The sequence below is a fragment of the Pongo pygmaeus genome, chromosome 8, assembly GCF_028885625.2.
Source record: "Pongo pygmaeus isolate AG05252 chromosome 8, NHGRI_mPonPyg2-v2.0_pri, whole genome shotgun sequence".
NCBI classification, from domain to species: domain Eukaryota; kingdom Metazoa; phylum Chordata; class Mammalia; order Primates; family Hominidae; genus Pongo; species Pongo pygmaeus.
In genome coordinates, this window is record NC_072381.2 from 7,786,355 (window position 1) to 7,804,909 (window position 18,555).

Below are 18,555 nucleotides of genomic sequence, written 5' to 3' on the forward strand. Positions count from 1 at the left end.
CCAGTGTATTTACTTATTTCATTTAAAAAATCATTCCCTGTTTATCCTAATGCTGGAATCACCAGCATTGATAATTGTGCTGCTTTCTCTTTAAATCATAAACACCTCAAGATCAATGATCACATTGAACTCAGTATGTATGTGATTAAAATAAGGCCTTATGATAGAAAAACATACTCAAGCCGGGTGCAGTGGCTCAGCCTGTAATCCCAGCACTTTCAGAGGTGGAGGCAGGTGGATCATCTGAGGTCAGGAGTTTGAGACCAGCCTGGCCAACATGGGGAAACCCCGACTCTACTAAAAATAGGAAAATTAGCTGGGCATGGTGGCGCACGCCTGTAGTCCCAGCTACTTGGGAGGCTGAGGTAGGAGAATAGCTTGAACCCTGGAGGCGGAGGTTGCAGTGAGCCGAGATCACACCACTGCACTACAGCCTGGGCAGCAGAGCGAGACTCCAGCTCAAAAAAAAAAAAAAAAAAAGAGAAACATACTCAATTTGATGCAATAATAAAGTTTTTCTTCTGAAGACCTTCAGAAATATCAAGAACTCCTACAGTGAACCTCAAATGCAGTATGGGAAGAGTGCTATCTTTGAACCATCCAACCTTGGGTGTGAGTCCTGGTCCCACAGTGGACTGGCCATGGGGTCTTGAGCAGGTCCTCTACAAGCCTAATTTTTTTTTTTTTTTTTTTTTTTGAAACAGAGTTTTACTCTTGTTGCCCAGGCTGGAGTGCAATGGAGTGATCTTGGCTCAACACAACCTCCACATCCTGGGTCCTGGTTCAAGCAGTTCTCCTGCCTCAGCCTCCTGAGTAGCTGGGATTACAGGCACGCACCACCATGTCCAGCTAATTTTTGTATTTTTAGTAGAGACGGGGTTTCACCATGTTGGCCAGGCTGGTCTCGAACTCCTGACTTCGTGATCCGCCCACCTCGGCCTCCCAAAGTGCTGGGATTACAGGCGTGAACCACTGCATCCGGCCTAAGCCTTATTTTTTTAATCATCTGAAAAGTCAGGGTAATGATCTCCATATTGCAGAGCTGCTATATCAGCAATGATAGATGTCAAGTTCCTGGTCCAGGATAGCGGCCAATCCCTGGTAGCTTTTTGCAGACAACACTCTAGTCAGTAAGAAGTTCTGGGAGCTGGAGATTGGGTAGGAGAGGAGACTGAAGCTCTTGTTGGGATTCAACTGATCTAAAAGCTGCACTTATCTCTAGTGTATCTACTGTTCACTTTCATGAACTACTGAGCAGGACGGACCATCCAGGAAAGTCTACACGCCCTCTGCCTAGATTCTGGGTCTTGCCACTCAATCATGTATCTGTTGACTTTTGTTGGGGGCTTTCACCTTTAGGAGCAGGGGTCTTGATATGGAAAACTTCAGAACGGAAGTAAATGTCCTCCCAGGAGCAAAGGCGCAGTTCGAACTTCACTACCAGGAGGTGAAGTGGAGGAAGCTGGGCTCCTATGAGCACAGGATCTATCTGCAACCTGGACGGCTGGCCAAACACTTAGAGGTAAGCCTGGATCTGTAGGGTGGGCAGTGACACTGTCCTTTTATAGTCCCTGACCCTGATTTGTACTTTCTGCTTGTCACTAGCACTTGTGGTGTTGGATGCCACTCAACTCTGCAAGACAGTGGGATGTATTGAAAAGATGGTGGGTTTGGAGTCAGCCACACCACTTCCTTACAGCTCTCAGTCTCCTTAGCAGCCGTATTATGGTGGTTTCTGAGGTCTGCTAGAACAAGTTACAGCAAACGCCACAGCTTAACATAACAGAAATTGATTTTCTCATGGAAGTCTGAAGTCAAGGTGTCTGCAGAGCTGCACTCTGTCTCTCTGGAGGCTCCAGGGGAGAGCCCATTCCTTGCTCCTGCTGTCTGGCAGCTGCCAGCCTTCCTTGACTTGCGTCCTTGTAGTCAGATCACTCCAATCTCTTCTTCCACGGTTGCATCCTCTCCTCCTCCGAGCATCTTAAATGCCCCTCTGTCTTTCTCTCACAAGAACACCTATTAGGTTTGGGGTCCACCAGGTAGTACAGGATGATCTCAACTCAAGATCCTTAATTGCATCTGCAAGGACTCTTTTTCCAGAAAAATCTATGTTCACAGGTTCCAGGGGTTGGTCATATCTTTAGAGGGAAGGCCACCATTCAACCCAAGACACTAATCTTCAAGGACCAGTTATCCTGAGTCTTCGCTGTCTCATCTATGAAAAGAGTACTGTAACAGAGTTTTGTTTCTCAGTTAATTTTTCTTAACTTTTATGTTAAGTTCAGGGGCATATGTGCAGGTTTGTTACATAGGTAAATTCCATGTCACAGGGGTTGGGTGTACAGATGATTTCACCCCCCAGGTAATGAGCATAGTACCTGATAGGTAGTTTTCCGATCCTTTCTCTCCTCCCTCCCTCACCCTCGAGTAGGCCCTGGTGTCAACTGTTCCTTTCTTTGTGTCCATGTGTACTGAATGTTTAGTTCCTACTTAGAAGTGAGAACGTGCAGTACTTGGTTTCCTGTTCCTGTAATATGTGGCCAATGACAGGAGCTTGATGAAGGTTAAGCGAATTGTCTTCCCTGCCACCCCAGCCATCATCACCACAAGGGAGCAGTGGCTCGGGCATCCACTGCATTACCATCCATCTGAACTCACCTCTGCTGTCATCTTCATCTCTTGCTATAAAGACTAAACTGCTCTTTTCTTTGCTCAAATCTTTGTGACATCCTATGACTGTTTAGTGTAAGAGGCAGAGCTAGGCAAGAGGAAAGCTAAGAGAGTACAGAGGCCAACGTGCCCCTCCCCCGGCAGATGGGAGAGTGAAGCAGACAGGTTGTGAATTGCCCAGAGACACGGGAGATGAAAGGGAATGAATTAATCATGACGAAACTTTAATTCCCATTTGAAAAGCTGCTCATCGGATCAATAATGCCCACTGTTTGGCATCAGTTCGCTATCGGAGTCTATGCTGTTGAGTTCTTTTCTGGGCCACTCCTAGCGCATACCATGCTTTTGCATGAATTGAAAAAAAGGTGCCTATCCTTCAGGCAAATGCAGCGCCATCCAGGGCATGTGACTTGGCCAAGATGCTCTGTACAGTTAAGTGTGTTGTTGGATATTTTTCCAGTACTGATGATGGATGAGTGTCAGTAACCCACATTCTCTTCCTCAATGACATGAATCCCGTGGTAAATAATTTGAAGCAATGGTTAGATGTGATTAGCATCTAAGCCTAAGAGGAGACAATCATTGAGACTGTTGATAATAACAATATTAATAAAAACTGAGTGACAGCCTGGGCAGCACAGTAATACCTCACCTCTACTGAAAATAAATAAATAAATAAATTAGCCAGGCATGGTGGTGCACCCCTGTAGTCCCACCCACTTGGGAGGCTGAGGCAGGAGGATAGCTTGAGCCCAAAAAATCAAGGCTGCAGTTAGCTATGATCATGCCACTGCACTCCAGGCTGGATGGCAAAATGAGACCCTGTCTCAAAAAAAAGAAAAGAAAAGAAAAGAAAAGTAAACATAACAGCTAAGTAACTCAGAAACAGAAAATCAAATACCACAGGTTCTCACTTATGAGAGAGAGCTGAATAATGTGTACACGGGGACATAAGGTGTGGAATGATAGACAACAGAGGCTCAGAAGTGTGGGAAGGTTGGAGTGGAGAGACTTGGGAGAAGTGTGGGAGGGTGGGAGTGGGGTGAGGGATGAGAAATTACTCAATGGGTACAAGGTACATTACTTGGGTGGCAGTTGCACTAAAAGCCTAGACTTCATCCCTGTGCGATATATTCATGTAACCAAACTGCATTTGTACTCCTTAAATTTATACAAGTTTTTCAAAATAAATACACAAAAATATAAACAAATCATAGAATTAAATTAAAAAAAGAAAAAATGGCAGCTATGACTGTGGTTTGGTCAAGAATCACCAAAGGGGATTTCCCTTGATGAGCTCTGTTCAAAGCAAGAAGACAGAGAAGAAATTAAACCACCCAAGATTTGGGTAAAATGGTCTACTTTTGACAGGTCTACAGAGTAAATGCAGCACTATTTAACAATGGCGGGTCTACAGAGTAAATGCAATACTATTTAACCACGGCAGGTCTACAGAGTAAATGCAGTGCTATTTAACAATGAGGGAAAAAAAAGAAGGAATTCTTTTTTTCCCTAACAATGCAAATGCTCTTATAAATAAAAAGACTCGAATAGAATGAGGAAGGGAGTTGACTCCTGGGGGAGTGAGGCAGCAGAAGGAGAGTTCTGAGTTGACAGAAGGGGGTTAAGCCTCCGTGGCGAGATGAATCCCATCGCAGGAACTTGCAGATCCTGCAGGAGAGATCGTGGAGTCGTGCCCGGGAAACCTGCGGAGGAGAAAAGCATCAGAGGACTTATTTGTAATTTTACTTCTTGCTTAAAAAGACTTTAAAGACTTTTAATGCTTTGGGTAATTTTCTCTTGCATCTCTAGGTAGATGTGTGGGTTATCGAACCTCAGGGACTGAGATTTCTTCATGTTCCTGACACATTTGAAGGCCATTTCGATGGTGTTCCGGTCATTTCTAAAGGACAACAGAAGGTACCCTGAGCCATGCGTGTATCCAGGCATTCATGGGGCCTCTGGATTGTGGGTTCTGTTCTCCTTCTGTGCTCTGGAGAATAGAAAAGCAGGCTGGTGTTGAGTTGAGGACACTGTTGAAGAAATGGGGATCCCCAAGCAGAGTCTAGGGTCTCCCCAGGATACACAGAACAACACTCCCAGTGGTTTCCTTCCATTTTGACCAGAGATTGTCCGTTTTTGAGTCTCATTTCCCCCTCAGTCACCTGCTTAAACAGTAGCTAAAGGACAGCTTTCACATCCTATATGGCAGATTTTCATTCGTTAACCATAGCAAGACATGTTCAGTTCTCTGCCTCAGTGGCCAGTGATAACCAACTATGACTCCTGTAAGGAGAAACTCCTCTAAGAGCATTAAAACATTTCACAAACTCTTTCCAAAGCACATAGTCAACCCTTCTCCAGGGGATGAAGGAAATTCTTTGGCTTTCTTCTAAAAAGGCCTGAAACCTTGCAAACAGCATGGCAGGATGGAGATGCTCCCTGCAAAAGCCCTGGCATGTCCTTCCCATCAGTAATGGGTCCACCGATGTCGCGGGGATGCAGAATTTCCATTGGGCAGCTCCTCTTCCCTGTGTGCTGGAGAAGGGGCAGCGCCAAGCACTGGGAAGGGGCTAGAGGCAGAGGCTCTGACGTCACCATTCTTTCTAGGCGCACGTCTCCTTCAAGCCCACAGTAGCACAGCAGAGAATATGCCCTAGCTGCCGGGAGACTGCAGTAGATGGGGAACTGGTGGTGCTGTATGACGTGAAAAGAGAAGAGAAGGCTGGTGAACTGGAGGTGAGTGCACACCGGCTCTGGTTCTACTGCCAAGCTCGTGCCAAAGATCTGCTCCTTTTTGAACAAACTCCCAGGCCTGTGGGTGGTTTCTAGCTGCAGAGAAGGGACTAAAATCATATTCTTTGAATATACCACTAAGCATTATCTTTTATGTATTAAAAACTAAATGAAAGGTCATAGGGTCTCATGCTCTTGTCCCAGGAGGGCATTCCTGGGCCTCATGTGAAGAACAATGGAATAATTACAGAACAGGAATTTTAAATAGGCTCCCAAGGCCCTTTGCAATTAGACACTCAAAGAAAGTACAGAGATTACGGGGTGAGGAGGAAGGCGCATCCACAGCCTAGGAAGATCAAGAGCCAGCGGTGAATTTCAGGGCCAAGGTTTATCATGAAGTTTCTTGAAAAGTTTCCTTTCCCCTTTAGTCATGTCCTAGATGTGTGTCTTCCTTTCTTTGTACTAAGGCGAGGACTCTTAGAACGTACCCAAAACTCCAAGAGTCTCTCTAGGGACAGCAAGCGGAGCACACACCCTGTACCTGGACGCTGTAGTTTCCTGGAAAGAGGCAGCCAAAGGGCAGAGGAAAGAGAATTAGGTGAGCCAGTCATCAAGCCTGCAGCAGAAGACAAAGAGGATGGTCAGGAGTCCAGCTGGGGCAGCCTCTCATTAACTTCAAGAAAAATCAAAATTTTCTAAAGTGCCCCATACACGTCCTTCGTGATCTGTCCTGCTGATTCTCCACCTAGTTCCTTGAATTCTTGGATTCTACGGCCCCATCTTGCTGAACCACATATAGAGCCCCAAATATGCCATGTTTTCTCATCTCTGAAGCTGCGCTGTCTGGAACTCTCTTCCCCATTCCCCACTATCTCAACTTGGCCCAGCTCTCAAGACCGTGGCTGAGTCTGAGCTCATCCTTAGGTCCCAGTGGAGATGCTGCTTCCTAGAGAACCGTCCCCTGCGTGCGCGTTAGATGCACACAGGGCTCTTGCCGAGCCCTTTACTTCCTAATCATGGTGTTGAACACGCTGCGCTGTACATTGCCTCCACTTACCCTTATGCTCTGCTGACTGGGAGCCTCCTGAGGGTGGGGGCTCTGCCTGATTCACCGCTGGTTAGCAGGGCGCCTGGAACAGGTGCTCTCTATAAAGACTGAGTGATGTGGAGTGGAGTGGAGTGAAGTGGCATGGAGTGGAGTGGCATGGAGTGGCATGGAGTGGAGTGGCATGGAGTGGTGTGGAGTGAAGTGGCATGGAGTGGAGTGGCGTGGAGTGGAGTGAAGTAAAGTGGCATGGAGTGGAGTGGAGCAGAGTGGAGTGGCGTGGAGTGGAGTAGAGTGGAGTGGCATGGTGTGGTGTGGAGTGGAGTGCCCTGGCATGGCGTGGAGTGGAGTGAAGTGGCGTGGAGTGGTGTGGCGTGGAGTGGCGTGGCAGGGTGTGGAGTGGAGTGGCATGGTGTGGAGAGGAGTCAAGTGGAGTGGAGCGGTGTGGAGTGGAGCGGTGTGGAGTGGAGTGGCGTGGAGTGGAGTGGAGCGGTGTGGAGTGGAGTGAAGCGGAGTGGAGTGGCGTGGCATGGTGTGGCGTGGAGTGGAGTGGCGTGGAGTGGAGTGAAGCGGAGTGGAGTGGCGTGGCATGGTGTGGCGTGGAGTGGAGCAGCATGGAGTGGAGTGGCGTGGAGTGGAGTGGAGTGGTGTGGAGTGGAGTGGAGTGAAGCAGAGTGGAGTGGCGTGGCATGGTGTGGAGTGGAGTGGCATGGTGTGGCATGGAGTGGAGTGGCGTGGAGTGGAGTGGTGTGGAGTGGAGTGGAGTGAAGCGGAGTGGAGTGGCGTGGCATGGTGTGGCGTGGAGTGGAGTGGCGTGGAGTGGAGTGGTGTGGAGTGGAGTGGAGTGAAGTGGAGTGGAGTGGCGTGGCATGGTGTGGCGTGGAGTGGAGCGGCGTGGAGTGGAGTGGTGTGGAGTGGAGTGGAGCAGTGTGGAGTGGAGTGGAGTGAAGCAGAGTGAAGTGGCGTGGCATGGTGTGGAGTGGAGTGGCATGGTGTGGCATGGAGTGGAGTGGCGTGGAGTGGAGTGGTGTGGAGTGGAGTGGAGTGAAGTGGAGTGGAGTGGCGTGGCATGGTGTGGCATGGAGTGGAGCGGCGTGGAGTGGAGTGGAGCGGTGTGGAGTGGAGTGGAGTGAAGCAGAGTGGAGTGGCGTGGCATGGTGTGGAGTGGAGTGGCATGGTGTGGCATGGAGTGGAGTGGTGTGGAGTGGAGTGGAGCGGTGTGGAGTGGAGTGAAGCAGAGTGGAGTGGAGTGGAGTGGTGTGGAATGGAGTGGAGCGGTGTGGAGTGGAGTGAAGCAGAGTGGAGTGGCGTGGCATGGTGTGGAGTGGAGTGGCATGGTGTGGAGTGGAGTGGCATGGTGTGGCATGGAGTGGAGTGGTGTGGAGTGGAGTGGAGTGGTGTGGAGTGGAGTGGAGTGAAGCGGAGTGGAGTGGCGTGGCATGGTGTGGCGTGGAGTGGAGCGGCGTGGAGTGGAGTGGCGTGGAGTGGAGTGGAGTGGCGTGGAATGGAGTGGAGCGGTGTGGAGTGGAGTGGAGTGAAGCAGAGTGGAGTGGCGTGGCATGGTGTGGAGTGGAGTGGCATGGTGTGGCATGGAGTGGAGTGGCGTGGAGTGGAGTGGTGTAGAGTGGAGTGGAGTGAAGCAGAGTGGCGCGGCATGGTGGGGCATGGAGTGGCATGGAGTGGAGTGGAGCGGAGCAGCGTGGAGTGGAGTGGTGTGGAGCGGAGTGGAGTAAAGCGGAGTGGAGTGGCATGGCATGGTGTGGCGTGGAGTGGAGCAGCGTGGAGTGGAGTGGAGTGGAATGTTCTGCTAGGAAGGTCTTGACCCTCACAGGAGAGGAGGTGGGGGAGCAGGAGGCAAATGCACATCAAGCTCCACCTCCTCCTCCCCGTAGACCCCTCTCTTCTCTGAGTCCCCAGGTCCCCATCTTCCTACCTTCTAAACACGAATCATGATTTGACTCACAAATACGTTCTATTTTTCAGGTGTTTAATGGATATTTTGTCCACTTCTTTGCTCCTGACAACCTGGACCCAATTCCCAAAAACATCCTCTTTGTCATCGATGTGAGTGGCTCCATGTGGGGAGTTAAAATGAAACAAGTAAGTACCCCCTTGTTTGCAGTGGCTGGGGGGACTCCCTATCTTCTTTGAACCCCTCCTAAAAATGCAATCATTCTATCCCTCCTCCCTGCTTAGGGCTGAAGCTCAGGGACTGTGGTTACTGACTGCTGGTGTAAACTCTTCCTAAAATTTTGCGATTATTGCATTTCACAGGACATACACCTCCGTCTTCTAATCATTCCTCCAGTGTAAAATTCCGTTCTTTCTCTTCTTCCTCTTTCCTGTTTTCTCTTCCTTCTCTTCCTTTTTTCCACTCTCTGTCCAATATTTCCTTGAAAAACTGTCTCAAAACTCACCTCTTTGAAAAATGGAATCTCTATATAACCTCTTCTTTCAACGATCAGTCACATTCTTTTCTTTTTGCTCTTCTATATGTTTTATTATAATATCTTGTCATTGTCCACATATAACTATTGATTCAATATATGCATATTATTTCTAGTTATATTGTAATTGCTTGAGAGCAGCTATCTATCTTACGTTTTCCAGCTCAGAGCTCAATGTAGGATTACTCAGTGATAAGTGAGATGTACAGATGCAATTCTAAAGACCAAACAAGGAAATGATTTAACTTACCCATCAATCCATCCATCCATTCAACCAAGTTGAACAACCAACTAACCATTCATAGGGCAACTATTTTTGACCACCCAAGAGTTCACTACTACCCTAAGATCTGTAAGGAACCTAAAAGAAGTCCCTGTCAGCCAGGCACAGTGGCTCATGCCTGTAATCCCAGCACTTTGGGAGGCCGAGGCAGGCAGATCACCTGAGGTTGGGAGTTTGAGACCAGCCTGACCAACATGGAGAAACCCTGTCTCTACTAAAAATACAAAATTAGCCAGGTGTGGTGGTGCATGCCTGTAATCCCAGCTACTTGGGAGGCTGAGGCAGGAGAATTGTTTGAACCCCGGAAGCGGGGGTTGCAGCGAGCAGAGATCGCGCCATTGCACTCCAGCCTGGGCAACAAGAGCGAAACTCCATCTCAAAAAAAAAAAAGAAGAAGAAGAAGAAGACGAAGATGAAGACGAAGAAAAAGAAGACCCTGTCTTTCACAGACCCTGCCTGCCTGGGTCTGTACTCCCAGGCAGGGTTTCTCAGCAGTGGGACTATTGATATTTTGGATGGGGTCATTCCTTGTTGTAGGAGGGCTGTCTGGTGCATTGCAGGATACTTGGCAGCATGGTCTATGGTCTATTTGCTAAATTTCGGTAGCACAACCTCCCCGCATCATAACAATCAAATATAACGTCAGACATTGCCAAATGTCCGCTGGGGGGAATAATTGCCTCTGGTTGAGGACCACTGCTCTAATACAACAGTTTATTCACTGCTTCCTTCCTTCCATCATTCATTCATTTAACAAATATTTACAAAGCACCTACTATGTGTCATACACTTAGTTCATCTATGAGCAAAACAGACCCAAAGCATAAAAGCAGAAACCAAACAAAAAACACATGCCTACCCTCTGGGTGCTTATGAAACTCACATCTGAGGGAGAGGGGACAGAGAATAAACAATACACATACAAGTACAGATGTACAAGTACGTTCAATGGCAGCATTTTGATAAAAGTTTTTTTAAAAAATGAAAGAAGCATATGTTAGAAATCAAGAGTGGCAATTGCAGGGGGATGCAATTTTAAATAGGCTTGTCATCTAAATAGGTGGTTTCCTGGAGAAGACGTCTGAGGAGACTCTGAGAAGGTGAAGGGAGAGTTGTGCAGATACCTAAGGGAATTAAATGCAATGAACAGCTCATGCAACAGTTGTAAGTTGAAAGTGTGCAAAGAACAGAGAGAGATGCCAGTAGAGAGGGGCAGTGGGAGACGAGATCTGAGAAGTGAGAGGCAAGGTGGCTCATGGAATGCCTGTGCCATCATGATCAGAGCTGGATTCTGGAATCTGTTTTGAAGGTAAACAGTACATCCTGAAGGGTTAGCTGTGAGGCAAGGGAAGAAAAGAGAACTGAAAGATGACCCAGGACTTAGCCTGAGTGACTAGAAGGACGAAGTGGCCATCCATGAGTTGGCAAAGACAGAGATGGAATCAGACATTGCAGGGAATGTCCCAGTTCGGTTTTGGATTCAAAGTCTGAGATGTCTATTAAATACCCACGTTGGCCATGGAAGCCTGGTGTTCAAAAGTGAGTTGTGGAGACACACGGTTAGGACTCACCAGCATATAGAAGGTACTGGCAGCATTGAGACTAGATGAGAATGCCAAGGAGTAGATGGACAAGGGAGCCAAGATCAGACAACAGAGTATTCCAATATTGGGAATTTGGGAAGAAGAGGATAATTGGTGATAGAGACTAATAAAAACAATTAGTAAGTGGGGGAGAAAAATCAAGAGAGAATGAGGCCCTGGAAGACAATTGAGCAATTTGTGTTCAGGAGGGAGATGAGAGCACTTGCTGGTGCATGAGAAATGAAGATGGACCTTTGGATTTAGTGACATTAGCATCACTGGTGACCTTGACAAGGGCAGTTTCAGTAGAGTGACAGGGATGAAAACCCAAAAGGATTGGGCTTATGAGAGAATAGGAAGAGAAGATTTGGAGACAGTGTGTTTAGACAATTCCTCAAGGAATTTTATTGCAGAGGAAAGCTGAGAAATGAAGAAAGTGGATGCACATGGGGTTTGTAGAAGGGTGAGAAATAACATGTTTTTATGTTGATGGAAATGTACCAATAGAATAGGGAAACTGAAGAGGCAAAGGACAATTGCTGGAGCCATGTCCTTTAGTCAAAGAGAGGGAATGAAATAGTTCATGAGTAGATGGGTTTGCATTAGGTAGAAATACTGCTAGTTGTTCTTTATTATCAGGTAGGAAAGAAAAATGTATGGGTACAAATATTGCTAGTTGGGATTTTACAGTAGTGGGAGTCTGTGGGAACGTTCTTCTGTCTGCTTCAGTTTCTCAGTGGAGTTGGAATCAAAATCATCACATGTAAGCTGGAGAAAGAGGGTGATGGTGGTGGTTTAAAGAGAAAGATGAAATAGTTTAAGAGACTGGGTGAGTAGATGAACTTGAGAAATATATTTTATTTTCAGGTATCATAAAGGTGGCACTCGAAGTTTGTGATCCTTAACATAAGGACTAGTCAAACTGGTTGTGCATAGCAAAATAAGATAGTAAAAGTATCAAAAAGCCAACAGTACATGCCCAGAATAAATAAGGGGTAGGTCTGCATTGACTGAGGTGGGCTCAAGAGGTTTTCTGGAAGAAGTTTAGCTTGAGAAGAACTTGAAAGATGGTCTTCCTAGTTCCTCTGAGGCTGAGATTTTCTGTAATGGGACCCATCTTTATTCTCTATTGAAATAGACTGTGGAAGCAATGAAGACCATATTGGATGACCTCAGAGCAGAAGACCATTTCTCTGTGATTGATTTCAACCAGAACGTTCGAACTTGGAGAAATGATTTAATTTCAGCTACAAAAACACAGGTTGCAGATGCCAAGAGGTATATTGAGAAAATCCAGCCCAGTGGAGGTGAGTGTGTTGGGCTAAAGCCCAAGGAGACACTTCCTTTGGGTTCAAATCATGATTCACTTAAGAAGCATTATTCCCATCACAGTGGTCTTTCCCCAGCCTTCAAGGGCCTACCTTAAATAATACATTTATTGGTAATGGATGAATGCTAAGTTTGTAGTGAAAGTAGAATTTATAATCCAGCCCACACAAGTTTGAACCGTTTTAATCTCTCTCAGAAACAGGTTCAGTGACACTGGCCTTCTTTATTGCCTGCATAAAGCATAAAATGTTACTGTCTTCAGAGTATCTTGGCAAGGCTGATTTGGATACTTTAATCTGGTGTTTAACAAACTAACAGTCTGTGCTTTGAAAGGGCTAATTCATCGCTAAGGGGATAGTTTACTTCAAAGTGAATCTTTCACTGCACTGGGGAACCACCAGCTTGAGCACAGTTTGTGTCACTCAGAAAGCAATGAAATGATTTTGGCATGGAATAAGTGATGGATAAGTGATCAGCCGACATACAAGTCTGAATCCAGGATGGGATTTTCTGTGTGTGGCGAGAACGCATACCCAACGTTTCATTATGCTACTTCAACAGGCACAAACATCAACGAAGCTCTCCTACGGGCAATCTTCATTTTGAATGAAGCCAGTAACTTGGGATTGTTAGACCCCAACTCCGTCTCGCTGATCATTTTGGTTTCTGATGGAGATCCAACAGTGGGCAAGTGTCACTTCAACTTTCTCGTGACAAACACTTTCACTGTTGTTTCTTGGAATGGTGGTTTGCCTAAAAAGGGAACTCTAATGGCATTTGCCTGAGTTTCTAGAACATTTTAAACCCATGCTTCCTAAAGGAGGTCTTCTGATCCTGCAGCCCTCACCCCTTAAGCTACTGCTCAGATACTTTCAGCAAGGGTGCTCTTGAATGCCTCAGTTCCACCTCCACAATATGCGGAAATCTGAGTCTGAATTTTAATAGTATGTTGTGAGGATTGCTGATGCATTCTAGGGAAATGCATCTATTTCCTCAACTTGAGGTATGTGAAGATGGTGTATGGGGGTGGTGAATGATGAGTATTGATCCCAGAGCTCCCAGCAGTACCTTTGGAGGCCACAGTAGCATATTCCCTATTATTCTTCACACTTCTCCCAGTTGCAGCTGGAGAAATGACCACTCTCTGACACAACCTTGAAGTTAAACATTTTTCTTCCTACAAAATGGCAGCAACATCTCCCTACTTCTATTATTTACTTTTATTTTTGTTACGTTATTTTATTTTATTTATTTTTTGAGACAGGGTCTTGCTGTGTCACCCAGGAGGGAGTGCAGTGGAGCACACACAGCTCACTGCAGCCTCAACCTCCCATGCTCAAGTGATCCTCCTACCTCAGCCTCCTGAGTAGCTGGGACTACAGGTGTGCACCACCACACTCAGCTAATTTCTTTTTTTTTCTTTCTTTCTTTTTCTGGAGAGACAAAGTCTCACTATGTTGCTCAGGCTGATCTCAAAATCCTGGGCTCAAGCAGTTCTCCCACCTTGGACTCCCAAAATGTTGAGATTACAGGTGTGAGCCACTGTGCCAAGCTATCTTTGTTTTACTTGTGCCTTTATTCTGGACACTGTAAGTAATAGTGAATGCCAGATTGTGTTGCCTGAGTGTGCTGTCGTACAGACTAGGACTGGGTCTAACACGTCCTGACACAGCCAAATGGAATGAAAATGCACCAGGCAAAAACAATGGCAGTCAGAGCTTTAGAAAGCCAGAGAGCAACCATCTTATTAATAATGAGACTAGAATGAGCCAGTGTTATGTATTTGTTGTAGAGCCAATGTTTTCTCCCTCAGATCAGATTATTTTTAAAATTCGAGTTTTGAATGAAATCATAAGGTGGAAAAGGAAATATAGTTTAAAATATTAAACCAGCCGGGCACGGTGGCTCACACCTGTAATACCAGCACTTTGGGAGGCTGAGGTGGGTGGATCACCTGAGGTCAGGAATTCAAGACCAGCCTGGCCAACGCAGCAAAACCCCATCTCTACTAAAAATACGAAATTAGCCTGACAGGGCGGCATGTGCCTGTAATCCCAGCTATTCGGGAGGCTGAGACAGGAGAATCGCTTGAACCCGGGAGGCGGAGGTTGCAGTGAGCTGAGAACGTGCCACTGCACTCCAGTCTGGGCAACAAAGTGAGACTCCGTCTCAAAAAAAAAAAAAAAAAAAATTAAACTTGGTTTAATTATGGTTTCTCACTCCTGTTTCTCAACCATTCAGTTCCTGTCCCTGGAATCAGTCACTGGTTACCAGTTTCTTGTGTATCTTTCCACAAATAGTTTATGCATGCCTGTATACTATATATACATGTTTGCACACATGTATGTGTATATGTATACGTACACATACATACATTTATACATTCATGCATGCAAACGCATCCTATGTACCCTGATATTTACCTTGTTTTTTTTTTTCTCCTCTAAACATGCCCTTGAGATTGTCTGGTATACATACATAAGGAGTTTCCATGTCCTTTTTAATAACTGCTTAGTATCTCATGGTTTGAATGTATCATCATCTAACCAAGCGCCCCCCATTGGCGCATATTTATGTTGCTTCCAATATGTTGCTATTCCCAAATAATGTTGCTATGCAACACAACCCACACTTCATTTCAACATGTATGAGTGCATCTCCAAGAAAAACTAGAAATTGAGTTACTGGGTCAAAAGATAAATGCAATTTTAATTTGGACACATTTTACTAAACTGCCCTCCCTGGATTTTCCAGAAACTTTATGACATTACTTCTTCATTCCTTTCCTTTCGGACATCACCAACTTTAGGTGAACTAAAACTGTCAAAAATTCAGAAAAACGTGAAGGAGAACATCCAAGACAATATCTCCTTGTTCAGTTTGGGCATGGGATTTGATGTGGACTATGATTTTTTGAAGAGACTATCCAGTGAAAACCGTGGAATTGCACAAAGGATTTATGGAAACCAGGACACGTCTTCCCAGCTTAAGGTCACATTTTCTTCTGTTCTTTTTTAATTCTTCACTGGAAATCATTTAACTACCCATATCTGATGCATGTATGATGCATAACTGAACTTAACTCAAAATGTCATGATCTCAGCCATATTTGGTTGCAAGGATCAGGAAAGTGCCCAGTTCCTTTCTCACACGTTTCCCCCCAGCCTCATATTTCTGCAGTAACAGTGAGGTATGAGGCAGGTGGGTGTTGGGAACAGCTTTCCTACCCCCTGAACAAAAAGGTCTTCTGAGCATCATCAAAGCTCCTTGTAGCTCTCCCGCCCCACTAGCAATCTTATCATCATGGCCAACCGTTTTCTCTTTAACGTGCATTGGCATCTTGGTATCAATTTTTCACAATGTAAATTTTCTTAAGTATTAAGATACAAGCTGAGTGTGGTGGCTCATGCCTGTAATCCCAGCTCTTTGGAGGCCAAGATGGGAGGGTCACTTGAGCCCAGAGGTTTAAGACCAGCCTGGGCAACATAGTGAGATCCATCTGTTCAAAAAATAATTTTTTTAAATTAAAATAAATATATTGAAAAGATACAAACTACTTGTTTGTTTCGACTAAATAGATGAGAAAATGATGTAGGGAAAGAACATGTCTTTCCCTGCCCTTTGTCAGTACCAGGCATTGTATTTAAATTTGGGAACAAGTAAGAGATAAGATTCTGATTTGGGGAATATTAACCCAGCTGACTTTTTTAAAATTTTAATTATTATTATTATTTTTTGAGACAGAGTCTTGCTTTGTCACCCAGCCTGGAGTGCAGTGGTACGATCTCGGCTCACTGCAACCTCCGCCTCCTGGGTTCAGGTGATTCTGGCGCCTCAGTCTCCTGAGTAGCCAGGATTACAGGCGTGTGCCACCATGCCCGGCTAATTTTTGTATTTTTAGAAGAGACGGGGTTTACCATGTTGGCAAGGCTGGTCTCGAACTCCTGCCCTCAGGTGATCCACCCGCCTTGGCCTCCCGAAGTGCTGGGATTACAGGTCGAGCCACCATGCCCGACCTCCTGCTGACTTTTATCATAAATTTGTCCAAGAGTTTTTCACACTGACCAGGACAGAAAGGGAAAAAAATGCCAGGCTCTTAAATCAAAGGTAATGTTCTCAACAAGTCTATGTCTTCTCTCTGTTTTTAATCTGATAATTACGAGCATTTTCCCTTGTCCCAGACATCCTGTGTGAATAAATTTAGAGGTATCTGCTGACCCTTTGAAGAATCTCAGAGTAAAATGTTTTAGATCAGCTGGGCATAATCCCTGTAATCCCAGCACTTTGGGAGGCCGAGGCAGGCAGATCACAAGACAGAAGTTCAAGAGCAGCCTGGCCAAGATGGTGAAAACCCATCTCTACTAAAAATACAAAAATTAGCCGGGCTTGGTGGCGGGTGCTCATAATCCCAGCTACTCGGGGGGCTGAGGTGGGATAGTTGCTTGAACCCAGGAGGCGGAGATTGCAGTGAGATCCCACCACTGCACTCCAGCCTGGGCAACAGAGTGAGACATTGTCTCAAAATAAATAAATAAATAAAATAAAACAAAATGCTTTAGGTCTACAAAGCAGTATGAACATAATTTCTCTCTCTCTCTCTTTGTGAATTGTAGAAATTCTACAACCAGGTCTCCACTCCATTGCTCCGGAATGTTCAGTTCAACTATCCCCATACGTCAGTCACGGACATCACTCAAAACAATTTCCATAACTACTTTGGAGGTTCAGAGATTGTGGTGGCAGGAAAATTCGACCCTGCTAAATTGGATCAAATAGAGAGCGTTATCACGGCAACTTCGGTACTTCCACTTATCTGCTTATTCTATCTACTAATTGGCCCCCTAGATACAGTCCCTCTTGAATGTCAGCTCTGCCTGCCTGGAATCATGGGTGTAGAACAGAAGCAATCAGTGATGGAGAAGGCATGAGAATATCTCTGCCATCTTCCCAGCTATTCCATAAATCCTGACCTTTTCACCCAAGCCCAATCCCAAGCACAGGAATGCATTTCCTTCCTCAGTAGGCTTTGCCTTCCGTTTCTTTTTTATTCCCATTCATTCGCAGCAGGTACTAAAAATGTGAATCGATTAACTATAATTCTGTTACCCAGTGTCTCTCAACTGAACCTTCCATCATCTAGGCTAACACGCAGTTAGTCTTGGAGACCCTGGCCCAGATGGACGACTTGCAGGATTTTCTATCGAAAGACAAGCATGCAGATCCCGATTTTACCAGGAAACTGTGGGCCTATCTAACCATCAACCAACTGCTAGCTGAACGGTAAGAAGAGTACCCACACCATGAGATCTGCAAAACTGAAATGTCCACCATGAATATATGACGTCATACACAAAAAGAGTTTGGAAGTAAGAAAGACAGCACATTAGCACAGGCTTGGATTATTACCCTCCATTAGTTCTGAACACTTTAGAGAAAGCTGGGTTCACTCTTTTTGTTCTTTTTTGAGGTATAACATACAGTAAAGTGTGCAAAATGCATTAATTTTTTTATTTATTTTTTATTTTATTTTTTTTTTTTTGAGATGGAGTCTTACTCTGTCTCCCAGGCTGGAGTGCAGTGGTGCGATCTCTGCTCACTGCAAGCTCCGCCTCCTGGGTTCACACCATTCTCCTGCCTCAGCCTCCTGAGTAGCTGGGATTACAGGCGCCTGCCACCACGCCCAGCTAATTTTTTTGTATTTTTAGTACAGACGGGGTTTCACCATGTTTGCCAGGATGGTCTCGATCTCCTGACCTCGTGATCCACCCGCCTCGGCCTCCCAAAGTGCTGGGATTACAAGCGTGAGCCACCACACCCGGCAAAAATGCATTAATTTTAAGTGCACCGTTCAATGGATTTTTATATCTATCATCCATGTAATCACCACCCAGATCCAGATGTAGGTTCCCTTGTTCTCCTCCCTCAACACCCACCCCCCTCCTCCAGTGGAAACCACTCTTTCAATGTCTGTGATCATCAGTTTCGCCTGATCCTAAATTTCGCATAATCATGCAATCTGTATTCCTCTGTTCCTGGCTTCTTTCATTCAATATGATGGCTGGTGAGATTCATCCATGTTGCTTCATGTATCAGGCATGTATTTGCATGTACTGTCTCGATCTCCTGACCTCATGATCCACCCGCCTCAGCCTCCTAATGTGCTGGGATTACAGGCGTGAGCCACCGCACCCAGCCCTGCATCTACTCTTGAAAATGGCTTCTTGTCCAAAGAGAAATTGATGATTATTAACAATTATGATGTTCCCTAAGGAAGGGCTCCCCTATGCTCATCTATGTGCCCTCTGGTTGCTTCATGTATCAGTCATTTATTTGCATTTACTCTTGAAAACAGCTTCTTGTTCAAAGAGAATTTAATGATTATGTGATTATGATGTTCCCTAAGGAAGGGCTCCCCCATGCTCATCCATGGCCCCTCTGACTTCTCAGCTGAGCTGCATCTCA

The 18,555-nt window shown here is 45.6% G+C and overlaps 1 protein-coding gene across 1 annotated transcript in view; it reads left to right on the top strand.

Annotated features, from left to right (window-relative positions):
* The window catches only part of ITIH2 (inter-alpha-trypsin inhibitor heavy chain 2), a 47,168-nt gene that overhangs the window by 12,866 nt on the left and 15,747 nt on the right, over positions 1-18,555 (top strand). Inside the window, exons 6-14 of the mRNA XM_054436466.2 lie at positions 1,360-1,522; positions 4,483-4,590; positions 5,281-5,409; positions 8,435-8,551; positions 11,903-12,071; positions 12,655-12,780; positions 14,903-15,084; positions 16,707-16,892; positions 17,234-17,373. Of these exons, the coding sequence (XP_054292441.1) occupies positions 1,360-1,522; positions 4,483-4,590; positions 5,281-5,409; positions 8,435-8,551; positions 11,903-12,071; positions 12,655-12,780; positions 14,903-15,084; positions 16,707-16,892; positions 17,234-17,373 (1,320 nt within the window). The remainder of the gene's footprint in view (positions 1-1,359; positions 1,523-4,482; positions 4,591-5,280; positions 5,410-8,434; positions 8,552-11,902; positions 12,072-12,654; positions 12,781-14,902; positions 15,085-16,706; positions 16,893-17,233; positions 17,374-18,555) is intronic.